Below are 15,105 nucleotides of genomic sequence, written 5' to 3'. Positions count from 1 at the left end.
GTGTTTCTTCGTACACACGCGCATAATTATTGACATTTGAATGACTTCTAGTAGAGATATACGATTTAGTGTCTACTATTTTATTACAAAGACATGCTGAATATAACTAGTGGAAATTATAAAAGGCCTATTTACCTATATTGTATAGTTGTATAGTTCGTTGTTTATAATAATTTGATCAATGTATAGTTAATACAGAATACCTGTGTACACATTTATATAGTATGCATGTTGGGTAAAAAATAGAATTTGAAAAATAAAATGTCATTGACAGTAAAATAAAAAAAAAATTACTTATTAGCAATTATATAAATATAGAAAATTTTAACAATATTATGTACATAAGATATTCAGTTATTGTTATCTCTGAAGACGAGTTTTTTTATGTAGTTTATTACAAAATCGTCCTATAATAGTAAAAAGTATTATAGATATACAAGCAAAAAATCCCCACAGATAAAGTCCCGCCCAAAGATTATCTTGATTGTGTGGCATTATATATGGATCAACAGCGGGCATTAGAAGACCATGATGAATCAATGCTGCAGTGCCATTTGGAGTGGGACAAGGCAACTGAACAATTATGTCTTGATGTTGCACCTATTTAAATGAAGTAATTAACATTAATACAATTGAAACAACTAACTTTTTTATACTTTTTCTTAATAAATATTACTTGTTTATTGCGACAAACGAGTGAGGAGGCTAAAGATACTAGAGTCTCCTGTGCGTGATCGTTTTGCAGCAAAGGCAACATTAAATAACGAGTCGGAGATAACGTCGACAAAAATCTCACTCCTTGAAGTTTCTTTAAGTCATTGAAATTCAAGGGTACGCCACTCATCAAACCAGACACCATTACTGCAATAGTAGCCATTATCGAAGAACTTAGTTTATCAGGCATTAAATATCCAAAGGCAGTGGCTATCAGCTGAAGAACACTCATATGAATCGCAATATATACTGTAGGAAAGACATAACATTAATCTAGTGAAATATTAATAAAATATGCACAAAACTCACGTATATATGCGAAAAATGGTTCGGGATCGTTTACATACTGATAAAGAGCTGACATGGCGTATGCCGGCATTGAGTATACAATCCAAACAAACGCTGATGGTGGAATGCTGCATAATATCTAAACGAAACAAGACTGTTATGTATCATATGTATTAATAATTCACAATAAAAAATTACTCACCGAAGTAACGATGTAAACAAAGCGACTGTATAAATTATCAGATATATCACTTTCAACAGCATTTCGATCACTGCCGTGAGTATCGTTCAAAGCAATGTGCAGTATTAGTGGTAAAGCACCAATAATCATTGTACTATAATAAAAACCTAACCTACAAAGTCAAATGAAATGAATATATAAATACAAACATAAAGTTAATAAATATCTTGTCATTATAAGTATAAATGCTGAGATATTAGATATTATTTAAAACAAACCTATCACCATATAACAGTTGAGGATCAGTAGCAGGTATATCCCAAAATATGGCGCCTATAATAACAGACAATAATCCAGCAATAAATAGTCTGAAAATCCAATTTAAACTACTTCTTGGTTGAGAATAGGCCATATGACGACTAAACAAAACAAAAAAATGTATTAGTCACATGTGGAATTTTTATTACAAAAGTTTCTTCGTACAGTATTATGGCAATCACTTGTACTGGCACAGATGCAGTTCGCGGTTTACCCGGCAAAGGCTGTGGTGGCCCTGGATCTGGCAAAGGTTTCACTCGTCTTCTAAATAAGTCTGCTAGTTGCTCCACTCTCTGACTGGACTCCAACATGGCTTCAGCAGACAGATCATCTAACGTAACTAAATCGACTAGGAAAAAAATTTATTTAGTAAAATTACTCTAATACTTAATAGGATTTGATATTTTACTGTTTGCTTACGATAATAATCTGATGGGTTTTTAAAAGCTGGACAAGGATAATCAGCAGATGAAAAATACGGTAACATGTTACGGCGACGACCGGAATACATAAGGTGACCGACCGATATCAAAGCCACCCTAGACACCATTGTGAATATTTCATACGTAGGTGGTTGCAAGGTCACTATTACAATTCGTGGATTTACACCGGCTACAAACAATAGATGATAATAGATTTTTTTTATTGTAAGTATAAATGCAGTATAAATTATTATTTTTTACTTGGAGCTCCGGCAGCCCATTGTCTAAGAAATTCGACTAGAAAGAAGGTATCAAATATGTCCATAGTTACGGTTGGTCGATCCAGCATTATAATTTCGGCGTCTGACATTAAATGACACGCTACACTTAATCTTTGGACTTCAGAAGCAGTCAATTCTGAAACATTGGTATTTAATACTTGACCTAGTCCTAATTCTTCAATTAGAACACTCATCTGAAATAAAAACAACATCAATGAAATAATTAATAATAATAATTATAAATCTTAAAAAAAAATTAAAATCATTGTATTTACTTGGTCATTTTGAGATACTTTTGGTATGGCACGGGCAGGAGCTTTCCGCAAATGAGAATAAAATGCAAGAGTTTGTGCTACACTTAGATTAGGAGCCAGTTTAGCTTCAGCTGGTATATATGCAGTTCTATTAGCTAATGTAGAAATAGAAACATTTTGCCCGTTGAGCAATATATGCTGTACATGACATGGATGTCGATTAGCTAAACTGCTAAGTAACGCTTCTCCTTCTCGTTCTAAAATCAAATAATAATTAGATATCAAAATTAACTATTTTTAATGGTGACGAAAAATATGTTTACCAGAAGTCATCATAAACGCCATAACTTCACCAGCTTGAACTTCAAATGAAATTCCTTGAATTTTTGGCCTCTTTCCGTCTGAACTTCCAGGTACTTCTAAACCCCTTACCTAGTTAAAAATTATATTTTAAGTATAATTTTCGATAATTTAGGTTAAAGTAGTTATATTTTCTAAGTTTTACACTTTAGGTCTACTTTAATTATAGTTCTCTTATTTGAAATAATATATTACCTGTAAGTACGGATAAACAATAGACGGTTGTCCATAAATATCTGATCGATTGGGACTTAAATTACTCATCATACTAATACTTCTATCTCTAGGTGTAGTGGCAGTCGTACCGACCACAGCAATGGATGCAGGTCTTCCAGTCGGTAAACGATGTGTACTATTCAAATAAAATTGTAACGATAAAACTTGTTAAAAATTAATTCATAAATAATTTTACCTAAAATGATGAGCAGGATTAGTGTAATGATGAGGGTGATTATAGTTATGGTAATTCATGTCAGACATTGCTCGTAAATCATGCACACTTCGCCGCATTGTCGGCATTTCATTTCTTACGGAATATCCATGAGGTGCTAGCAAGTTAGCTTCACTAATACTCTTTCCTCGACGGCCTGGATGTTGCCTCTGCAAAGTAGGCTGTTAATTCACAAAATATTTTTAGTTAGAATATAAAAAAAAATATATTCGTTGTATAGCTAAAGTTATGTTTCTCTTACACCACCGTGATAGAGCGTATGATTGCAAAAATCTGGGTCACTCCTAGTTCTCGTATAGGGTCTTTGTTGAACTCTAACGGGACCACCACCATCATCACTAGAATCGTAACCACTGGATCCGTCTTTACGACTGTTTGGTGGAAATACTCTTGGAAGTCCAAACTTCAAATATGTGTACATATTCGATCCTAAAGGTGATTTATGCACATCATACTTAGGTCCATAACGAGGATGGCTTAGTATAGATTGTACGGTAGATTCACGCAACTGAAAGTTACCATAGGGAAGCGGAGATTTTTCACTAGAACCCAGGGCGGAATCCGTAAAGTCGGAATTTAAGTTTTGCCTAAAAAGTAATTTTACATAAAACATTTTTCAATTTTTTTAATTTACACCTTGTACCTATAAATACTCCACGCGTGTAAATCTTCAGAAGCAGGTGGCCCCATCGATGTGACAGCATGGTGACTTACATGAGGATCCGTGCCTGCCACGGAATACCGTCTTTCACCCATTTCCCACGATTGACCACCTCCCCCCATAGCGCCACTGCTAAATCGACGTGGTCCTGGCATATCTGTCCTAAAAAAATGATAATAACCGTGAGAAAATCAGAGAATATAATATTAGATCGCTAATAGTAACATTATTGTATAATCTTGTCTCAAGCAATGACAGTTAAACGCAAAATATACACTAAATGTATCCAACATCCTTGACTTCAAGTACAATACCCGTGAATAATAAACCGGTGGCTCATTCATTAAACCAGCATATACTTGACATAAATGATTAGAGAACCGATTCGGAATGCCGGATGTTCGAATTGCAAAACGTCGCTATAATAATAAAACTATAATGTGTCGTTTCGCACAAACAAACTTGAAAAAAATTGAAGAGACCATTGTCATTTAATAGTTAACCATCGCAATGTAAATATTAAAATGATCTTTACAAAATATAAAAATTTTTAAGCAGCTTTAGGGTCCTACGAAATTTGGAATCTGTTTTATGGATCTTATGTGCTTTTGTTAATCAAACAGTGAACATCGAAACAAAAAAAAAAAAAAATGGTGGTACTTATAATACTTTATTTAAAAATTTTATAATAGCATTATCGTATCATTGTGTTGATTACCTTTTGGGCTTATAGGCACACAACTTGTAATCAAATTCAAATTATACTACTACTGTATATGTCATTGCTGGAATGTTTGATGTTTTTTATTCGTTACAGAGTACATCTAAAAAAACCATTAGTTAATTCACTACTATAACTATAATACAGCTATTTTTTTTAATATTGTCTTTATCATAATGCAGACAAAAAAAAAATTCAAACTTATATAGTTAGGTTTGCATCGTTTTCTTGAAAAATTTTATATGCTTTACATTTTTTTTTTTTTTTAATTTATAAGAATTAAAAAATAAAACTATTTCATTTATAGTACAGCTGTAAATATCACAGCTAGAATAATTTTGTATAAATGTTAACATTTTGATTTTATTATCACTCGTGTTATGAAAAACTATTTTGATAGATGAGACAGTGGACTACACAAAATAAAGATAATCTCAATTCTTTATTCAAAGGTAATAGAATAATAGATGATGACGTTAAATGACCGAATAACTATCATGTCTTATCTGGATCAGTAGATTAAATTAGATATATAGAACTACGTTAAGTAACATTTTAAGAACTACTTTTACAAAATAAATAGCTAGTCATAAGTTATTTAAGAATTACAAAATTTCCTTCGCACCAAAGTCAAATTAAACTTATAGAGAACGTGTGTAAACCATAAAGTAATAAATGAAAAATACAATAGGCTCAGATATAAACGCACTTGAACACACACACACACACACATTTATTATAAAGAACACAAGCAATATTAATGAACAAGAGTAATCACAATCGGTGTAACAAGGAATCAAGAATTTTTTTAAAGAGAGAGAAAAAGCTGTGTGCCCTAGTTACTTTTTATTATTTGAAATTAAACGAGTAACTGGTCGTGGCCGCCCGCGGTCCGGAAGCACACATTCGATCAACAAACTATTGTAGTTATATATAAGCATAGAAACTATTTCTATACCATATGATATGTTGTACGCAATCAAACCAAGCAACCTACTCACTACTGGCCAACTAAAAAAAATAATCTCGATCGAAAGCCATTTGCTGTTTATTTCTATTACATCTAACTGTACCATTGTGTGTAAAAATATTTTGTCGTGATTATCATGTTTACGTATGCGTTATGTACAACAACAATTCAACAATAGATATTTAAGAACCATTCAACGGTGACGATAGCTAATATTATACTTATGTAGTGTAATGTCAAATCGAGAGTTATTCTACAAGAACCTGTAGACATAAGAATTTATCAAATTATCGTTAAGTATGTCGATCTGACTAACAACATGCATACCGCACTAACTACAATAAATTTTATAGAACTAAACGAGTTTATCAATACAACGTTTTACCATGTCTTACTTTTAAAATTGAAAATTATTCACATTTGTTTACCAAATTCGTAAATCGTCATTAATTAGGTTATACGCATGATCGGTATTAAAATTCGGCAACATACCAGTAAATTAAATACAGTTAGAAAATAAGATTATCGCATTAAATATTAAAACATGTTTCAACTTTAGGAATGTAGTATTTTTAACCTTATAATTACTAAAAAAAATTGTAAAAAAATGTCTAGGTCTTCATCAGAAAATAAAATTTACTTATATAAATTTAACATTATCCTTTAATCAAAATCTCTTTTTAATAAGAAGTAATAAGTAAAACACCAAAATCCACAAAATCAACCAATTCTACAAATAAGATTAAATAATTATTCATTTGATAAAAAAAAGTTTAAAATGTTTATTTTCGTTACAAAAACAGTTATTTGCATATAAATCAAGTTTACACAATATTAGTTACCTTAAATTTAAAATAATATGTTACTAATGTTATAGTGAAAAATTCACCAATCATTCAAAATGCTATTATAATGAACAAATCAGTAAAAAAATCTAGATATTACGTTATCATGTGGGAAGATTATAAATCAATTTAGTCACCCGACATGAACTGCAGTAGATGTTTCTTGTTAGCACTTGATTTATACTTCAACAGTCACGCTTAGTCAGTCGTCTATGATACGTGACTCGGAAAAAGTAATTTAAGTTTTTTAGCAAATTTTTAACGTCCGCATACGTTTAAACGATAATGGGCTAGTGTGCATCCATATGGAACCCTGTCAAAATCAATCCGAATAATGATTATCTAAAGTACATAAATAGTTTGATTTGTAACAATAGTAATATAATAGAGGCATTATAACAATCCTATTTTTGTATTCGTATTATGTGTCTAATGTCAAATAAATTATGCGGTTAGTGACAGTGACGAGCTTATAAACTTATTAACCGACTAATATCATGTAATTATTCACTCATTTAAAAAACTCAATAAAAATAAAGTGAAAAAAAATGGTAAATTTTCAATTTAATTTTAATCAAAGTTTAAGTTGTAATGGAATGTATAAGAAATAACGATTCTATTACTAGAGAACAAAAAAGTTTTAAATTCTTATGACCAAAAAAAAAAGAGTTTTACTTAAAATAGTTCTTTATAAATTAAGGAAAACAGAAAAATCAAATAAAAAGGGAAAATAGAATACAAGAATATCTATAAGTTATTATTGAGGAACAGTTTTCTTAGGAGAAAGAAAAATTTCAGGAGTAAAATATTAGATAAAATATTTTATCACTATCAATAATGTTTTATTATTATTTTTATTTTATTAGCGACTATAATTTTTTCTTATAATCTATTAGTCCAATTTGATTTTGAAATTATGTAAAATCCTATCAACTAAGAATATTAACCTGCCTTCTTATATCAACACATCCATCACGACTTAGAAATCTTAAAATAACCGGGTACAAAATAATTTTTAAATACAGAGTGATTCATTTATCACGAAACATATAATTAATAAAAAATTTAAATAATATTGAGAATTTTTTATTTGGTTTCTTTTGGATCACGTTTATCTCAAATTTTAAGACTGACGATAATGACAACTAGAGTACCAGTATATCTGAAGTTATTGATATTTTTATATGTAAACGAAAGGTTAGGTACAGTCGCAAATTGACTGGTGATACAAATAAGCTACAACATTTTATAATGATGACTGAAGGTGAAATGTGAGGTTATTATTTGTATCACCAGTCATTGTCAATTAGATTATATATGCTAATTAATTATGTGTGTTGACATTTGAGAAATTAAAATTGACACTATTATAAAGTACAAGCGATTAACATAATAATTACTTGGTGATTAATACATTGAGATAAACATGACCTAAAAGAAACCAAATAAAAAAAATCTGAATATTATTTTTATTTTTTTATTAATTAAGTGGTTCATAATAAATGAACCATTTTGTATACAATTATTATATAAAATCACTCTGTAGATGATTTAAATCTATGAATCACGAATTTTAATATGGAAGCAAAGGACATTAGATTAAAATGGGCTGTTGTGTTTCTAGATTATATCGTCACTGTAATCCTATGTATTTTTTAATACAGTTTGCGTTTATCACAGTGTATGAATAAATCAGTGCATTAAATGATTAAAAAGCTATTAAGATTACAACAAATGTACAGAATATAATTTTTTCTTAAGACTCATTGGATAATTGTTTTAGATAATCGAATGAATTTTATTTTGTGATTATTAAAATGACAATAAGTCATAAGATTTATTTTTAGAAAATAATGCATTTAAAGTATTTAACTCACGACCCACATCTTTAAATAATCGATTATAACGTGACGTAGTTGATCATGATGATAATTTTCATTTAATACTGTGAAACTGTATCTATTCGGTCAAGTTTAAGCCGATGACACAGTGATATTTCCATCGTCGTTACAAGCAAGAGAATGACTCGGTGATCTTGGCCGGACCATGCTGCACTAAAGGTTAGTTGCACATCAAACCGGTATTTCGAGAAGTCACAATTCTGTCGTTATCACTAAAAATAAACGGTACATCCGAAATTCATCTTCATATCCTGGTCAAGGGAAAAAATTATAATTATTTAACAGCTAAACTCGTCGTCGAAACACACATGCAGGTTATTCATTGAAGATTTCTCCTAGACTTTAGGGTCTGATGAGCGCCAGATGACCAGAAATCCTATTGTGGACTTACAAAATCGGCTGTTTGCTTTTGTGTGTTGAGTAATAATGCTCTGATTGTTATGCGCAATGACGGTTCAATGATTTATGTTCGTTTCAAACGTGATGTAAGATCAAGACTCTAGTAATACACGAGCTTTTTCGTTGTAATTGCGCACATGAAAACAATGTATAATAAATACTGTTTTACACACAGAGAATTCACCAGCATGTGACGACCGATGATTAATGACGCGTGCCTATTACTTAATCTATTCGAAGAAGGTTTTGTTCGTGATTATAGAACAGTATTTAAAACCCGAGATGTTTACGTTCAATGATTAAAAATAAAAGAAAACTAATAACACTCTTGCAATCGGACTAATATAAAGCCTAATGTAAAACAAATCATAATATAAATTGCTTTACCTCCTACAACAACTTGGTTTATTATACTTTTACGTACGAAGATTTTATTCTACCATGAAGATAAATAAATCGAGGTGTTTAAATATCATTTTTGCTGCAGCTGCCATACATTACACGGCTTTCGCTGTAATCGACTTGAATTGAAAGTGTTAAAAGTGTGAGGCGGAGATAGATGGACCTATAGATAACAACACTGCATAATATTTAATACAGTTATTGTATTATTATTGGGTATCTTATACACGCACATAGTAAAGTAAATCTATTTTATGTTTAATAGTTCACGCGTGGCGAGGCCTTGTAATTTTTTGTTTTTCACTTTTCAAAAAGCAATTACACATTTCTTGGAGCAATTTCTCTAAAGGTATTTGCGAGGAATTTACGTCGCGTTTAGAAGAATAATTATTTCCAATTGCTCTGGTCTCGTGCGAGACATTCCTACTTGGAAATCAGATCTGTTGCTGTCGTACAAGTCCTGTGATTTATATTTTATCATGAAAATAACAATAAGTTGAAGCTATATTCAAGAAACTCATTAAACGACAATTTAAATAAATACAATAATGATTCTATGCGCAACAGTGGAGGTAAATGGGCATTATAAAGACACGAGTCCATTGGAAAACGTATAGAGTTACATGACAGCCCGTTGTGATGTTATGGTCAATGCGGAATTCGCATCTTAACAGCAACGGGACTCATAAAAATATCATTATCAAGCGCAGACGACGATAAGGCCAACAAGAAAACAACGATCGAAATTACTGTGTCGCGTTATTCGTTGAACACCTATGGAACACAATAAATAATAGCGAAGCATGTACAACACAGGCTTGGAGATCATATTTTTACATTCAATGTGGAGGTCGTCCACCTCTATGATCAATGGTTCGCGGTCTCCACGATGTTTCTCGTCGAATTTTCGATATTGTGTTTGGAAAAACGTGATCTTTGAACCAGAAACATCATCGGTTGATATGGGCCAAATAGGTACAAGTCAAACGATGATGCAAATCCCGTCATTGTTTCTTGGACATCTATTTCCACCTTTGAAATCTCTTTAACGCTACCGCCAAATATACGCGTTAAAACTGTCCAGTGGTCGTCGTATTAGTCCCCAAAATTACTTCTTCTAATTTATGTGTAGTGTGAGAAAATGATTAGGAGTCATACTCGCGTTTGTTCTATTTAACGCGAATCTCGCGGTAAAATATTAAAAACGTACACACAAAAAGTACCGTTTTTCATAATCAGCATCATCTTCGGTACACATTGTAAAATACAGCCGTAGCCGTCATTATATTATATTGTTGACTATGTGTATTCGCACGCTATGTATGCCCTAATAACATCATATAACATTATAGTGTCCTGCGAATCTCTCCCACTAAAATCGTCTTGGAATTTCTAAGGCTGACCGTTCTCAAGACAAATTAGTGAACACAACGATTTTTTGTTCATTGGCCATCTCGTTAATGAACGTTCGGTGATGGCCTTTTTTCGGGACATTAGTTCAAGTAAATAATTAGATCCTGGGAATGAGATTGATTTCAATTACCCTATAACTAAAACTATATTTCATTGCAGAGCTTTCTAATTTCGGTCTTGTTGACGTTGTTACGATTAACGGTTTTTTATTTTAACATCTATTCTAGTCAATTAGAATTCGATAAAAAAAACACTGTTTTCATTAATACGTCGCGATTATACGCAAAAATCAAATAGCATGTTAATATTATTTATGAGTACGAGTATATATTAACATATTAATTCACGGCAACATTCACTGCGATCAGTATCATCACTAAACAACCGACTTGTTGCATTGATGCGACATTCTCGTACGCTGTTGATCGTTTATTGACCTGCGATCAAAAAACCATTCGCGAACAACCTTACTTAATTTATAATCGTAATTACATTTTTGAAACTAGAAAAATGATTAACCATGTATAGAAGCGACACAACTAAAGAGAAGAAAAATAAATTCCATTCGGTTTCTCATCCTTCCAGGTAATAATGCCGATCGACAGAGAAGGAATAACGAACACGGATTTTTGAAAAAACTACATTATTTTTACAAATAAACAATTTTTGAATCATTTATTTGTGCATTTTCTTTTTGTTGGCCTAGACAAATTACATGCCGGTAAATAGACAAACGTTGTTTTGTGTGTGAGCGTTATTAATTTAAATTTAAGCGAATCGAGTACGCTCTCGTTTCATGGGAAAATAATATGTATACCATCGTAAACTGAAATTGAAAACAATAAGAGCACACCGGGTCGTAGCATCAATGAACAAAGAAGTCAATCATCGCTGGATGCTTGTGTACAAACTACTAATTTAGATTTTTATCGAAGTTAATTGAAATCCATTTTTATAGCACGTCGACACGCGACTGAACTAAGCTACTCAATTTTTACTATGATAATTATTTTGTTTTGTCGAGTATCAAGTTTCACTTTTACTGATATGAACAGCTCTAATCTAATTGTTTATTGACATTTATAATATTTAATTCCAAATAAAGTTTATTTAAGTAAAACTCGCTGCATTTGAACAGTGATTTTTTTTTTAACGTCCCATTACATTAAAATCTTATTTTTTCTACTCTTTTTAAATCAAATAACTTAGTATAACAGTTAACAATTAATAAAATAATCAATGAGTCTGGATAGAACCAATTCAATTCGAAGTTGTTTAAATGTACCATCTAATTGTCAACTTGTCGACCATTTATGTAATATCCGTAATAATGCTGATACTTATTTATTCTGCTTCTTTATTTTATACAAATATAATATAATTACACCTTCAACTGGGTAAGTCTGCACATACCGGATGCACAATGCGTACCAAATTCCTTTGAGATACTGTACGCTGCTTTTAACTTCTGTGTAAGCACGTGCTCACTCGTGCATTTCTGAATAACATTACACTAAGAAATTATCTATGTGTAATATAATTTAAAAAACATTTTAGTATTTAAGTATGCATAATCATAATAATAAAGTTATATTGAACAAATATAAATATTGCTATTTTTTTTATTCGTCTACAATTCTGTATAAACCCGTGACGCGTTAAATAAGTACACTGTTAGTACGCAAATAAAAATACCGTTCTACCAATTTGGTCTGTGGCCCGCCGACTATAATAGCTTTATGCAAAAATAAAAAGTCAATTATTTGTATCATAGTAAAAGTCACTCAGTAAAATAAAAATGTTAACTTTGGATTTTCCCAGTCTAAATATCATATATCACCACTTCTCCATGTTTTATGAATTCAAAGGAGTTATATAATCAAAATCTATATTTATAAGATTTCGTAATTATTCAGTTATATATTCTATATTTTTTAAGAACGCGAATTCATAAATACAGTTATGATAAAAAGCCACACAATAATGCATAACTTAATCATATATCAACGCTACAAAAATATAAACAAATGTAACACTAGCTATTTAAAATTCGTTAAGGGTTTTATCTTAAGAGTGTGCATAAGAATTTTTTTTATTATCCCTTCAAAATATATCTTCACCATGAAGATGTATATATAAATATATATAATGAACACTTCACCATATATTTAATTTCATCATGAGGGAGGTTGTATCACAAATATACGTTCCTCGTGAGAACACTTATTCTCTCTGAATATGTTTACTAAAATCGTAATATATTTCATTACATTGGATGCCAAGTAGAAAAATCATAAACTTATTTTCATTTTACTTTTACTGTTTAAATCTTGAGCGTCTCAAACTTGATCATAAAGCATCGTTAAACGATAATATGAAAACAACTGTTTCGATATTAACGATTTTGCAATTGCTCTCCATTGTATGTCAATTACAGTGCAAATAAGGCACATATAATCGTTAATCAATGAAGTAACATGTGTATCATTATCATGTAAAAGAACCATGGAATATTTTTCCTCAGTCGTATATGAGTATAAAAAAAATAATTGCTATTGTGACACGAATTAATGCAATTTCAACACATGATTACAATATGTAGTAATATTTGCTAGCAAAGAAAGCAAAACTCTTTTATCTCAACTTAAATGAACAAAATCGCGTCAAATAAATCAATCAAGTTGCTTATTTCAGGTAAATCTATGTTCACGAGTTTCGTTTTACTTCAAGCTAGAAGGCGTTACTTTGTTAAGAGCATTGCAATCAATCGTGCTAAATGTTTTATCACTAAAAATTATTTAACTTAAGTTTTTATTGCTATAATGACTTTATTTGACGCCGTCTTACCGACATGGTAAAGAAACAATAGCTGTAAATCATAAAAAATATTTAAAGAAAATACTATTAATTTACTTCAACAACCTAAATTTTTATTGAAAATTATTTCCATACCTTGGTGTTCTACTATAAATTATTATATAATGTTAACGATTGCCAATTTATATATATATATATATATAACGTACAGCACGAGTAACTAAACCAAGATCAATGATTTTCATTTACATAAACTTATCTGTAGTAAAAATTTTATAATATGCAAATCAAAACAATTTTATTCGTAATATGTAATAATCAATAATGACAGTTTGAATGCTTTAAAAATATATTATAGATCTACTTAAGTTAAAATGAATGAAAATATTTCTATGTTTACACTAACAAACCTCGCATTTTGAGAATAGAAATAAGTACTAAACCCGTCCCTTTAATTATACATTATGGTTAATAATTGTGTACTATGGATTTCATTAATTGACAGTAACTTAAAACACGTTGTTGATAAAAACGTTTGAACCTCATTATTATTAGAGAAAATCCATCGCATACATGCCAATGAAAACAAGTAATTGAAAATAAATTATGATTTTTCAATGAAATCTACATTGCATCAATTAACTATTCGTTAATTGATTATCATTATCTTCGTATAAGTGACTATTAAAAATAATTAAATAAGCCGTACAATACGTTAATATTTCATTTTTATCGAAAGTATATAAATCAGAACAATAATCAAAATTTACATAAGTTAAATAAATCACTGTCGCAGTTTAAATAACTACGACACTAAGTTGAGCTACTTAAACCTAAGTTAAAACCCTGCAGAGTATTCTTTCCCTCAAATCCTAACATGGGTTGTAATTATGAGCTTTAAGTAGTTCTAATATGCATTGCCAATCCTTTATTGCATACCTAATGAGTTACGTGCGTTCATGTCCATATTTTTTATTCTACACAATATTCTTCAACATTATTTTAACGTCATCCTACGAAGATTAATTCATTGCTAAAAGCTTGAAAAATAATTTTCAGGGGATTATATTTGTTGAACAAAAAGAATTTCATCAATTTGTTTTATTAGTAGTCACTTAACCCACGTTGAACAACAAAATTATACAAACAATGGTATTATAATACTTCCTGTGGTTGATAAGTCAGTCGGCATCTAAAGTATGGGGTACCCATTATCGTGCCCCTTGCTAAGTTTAGAGGTCAACATGTTGCATTCTTCCCGGACTGGTCACAGTTTTTATTTTAGGTATTTTGTTACTACCCACATAAAAAAACAATATGGATTTTACGCAAACGACATGGTACGCCATACGTAAACCGCACCTCTCAGAAATTGCTATTCACGTTATATTGCAGAGCATAAGCGTGTCAACAATTTTAAAAAATTACGTTTAACTTACCTCGGTACTTTTGAAATGTTCAATTAACGTTTCATATTAGCTATCCTCTTTAAATTATCTAAAAAATAATCACTGCAAAACCGACATTTTCCCGAGCTTAATATTTCTCCTCGGTATTTTTTACCGACCGTTGGACAAAAGGCGCACTTATTTGCCGGCACCACCGACAACCGTAAACGAGATTAACGTACGGGGAACACCGACGACGGTTGATGTGTACTGTGGCTGTGTGTGAAATCGTCCGAGACACCTGTAAACGAGCAGAGCC

At 30.9% G+C, this 15,105-nt stretch overlaps 1 protein-coding gene across 5 annotated transcripts; it reads right to left on the bottom strand.

The window, feature by feature from the left end:
* Positions 1 to 279: 279 nt before the first annotated feature.
* LOC126901150 (ATP-binding cassette sub-family G member 8) lies at positions 280 to 15,101 on the bottom strand. Of its 5 annotated transcripts, XM_050677430.1 has the most exons (17): positions 14,838 to 15,100; positions 6,604 to 6,779; positions 4,649 to 4,754; positions 3,913 to 4,092; positions 3,511 to 3,856; positions 3,231 to 3,430; positions 3,014 to 3,170; positions 2,782 to 2,890; positions 2,480 to 2,715; positions 2,185 to 2,398; positions 1,922 to 2,113; positions 1,667 to 1,850; positions 1,462 to 1,602; positions 1,205 to 1,355; positions 1,024 to 1,141; positions 677 to 963; positions 280 to 600 (listed from the first exon to the last, which is right to left on the bottom strand). In XM_050677430.1, the coding sequence occupies exons 4-17, from the start codon at positions 4,083 to 4,085 to the stop codon at positions 361 to 363; spliced, it is 2,748 nt and encodes a 915-aa protein (XP_050533387.1). In that variant the 5' UTR covers positions 4,086 to 4,092; positions 4,649 to 4,754; positions 6,604 to 6,779; positions 14,838 to 15,100; the 3' UTR covers positions 280 to 360. The 5 variants fall into 5 exon arrangements, with proteins under 5 accessions (XP_050533387.1, XP_050533388.1, XP_050533389.1 ...); XM_050677431.1 differs by lacking the exon at positions 6,604 to 6,779; XM_050677432.1 differs by lacking the exons at positions 6,604 to 6,779; positions 14,838 to 15,100 and adding an exon at positions 5,277 to 5,293.
* Between the last annotated feature and the right edge of the window lie 4 nt (positions 15,102 to 15,105).

The sequence above is a fragment of the Daktulosphaira vitifoliae genome, unplaced genomic scaffold (assembly GCF_025091365.1).
Source record: "Daktulosphaira vitifoliae isolate Bord-2020 unplaced genomic scaffold, ASM2509136v1 Scaffold_3, whole genome shotgun sequence".
Lineage (NCBI taxonomy): Eukaryota > Metazoa > Arthropoda > Insecta > Hemiptera > Phylloxeridae > Daktulosphaira > Daktulosphaira vitifoliae.
This window is presented reverse-complemented; position numbering and strand designations above follow the sequence as displayed.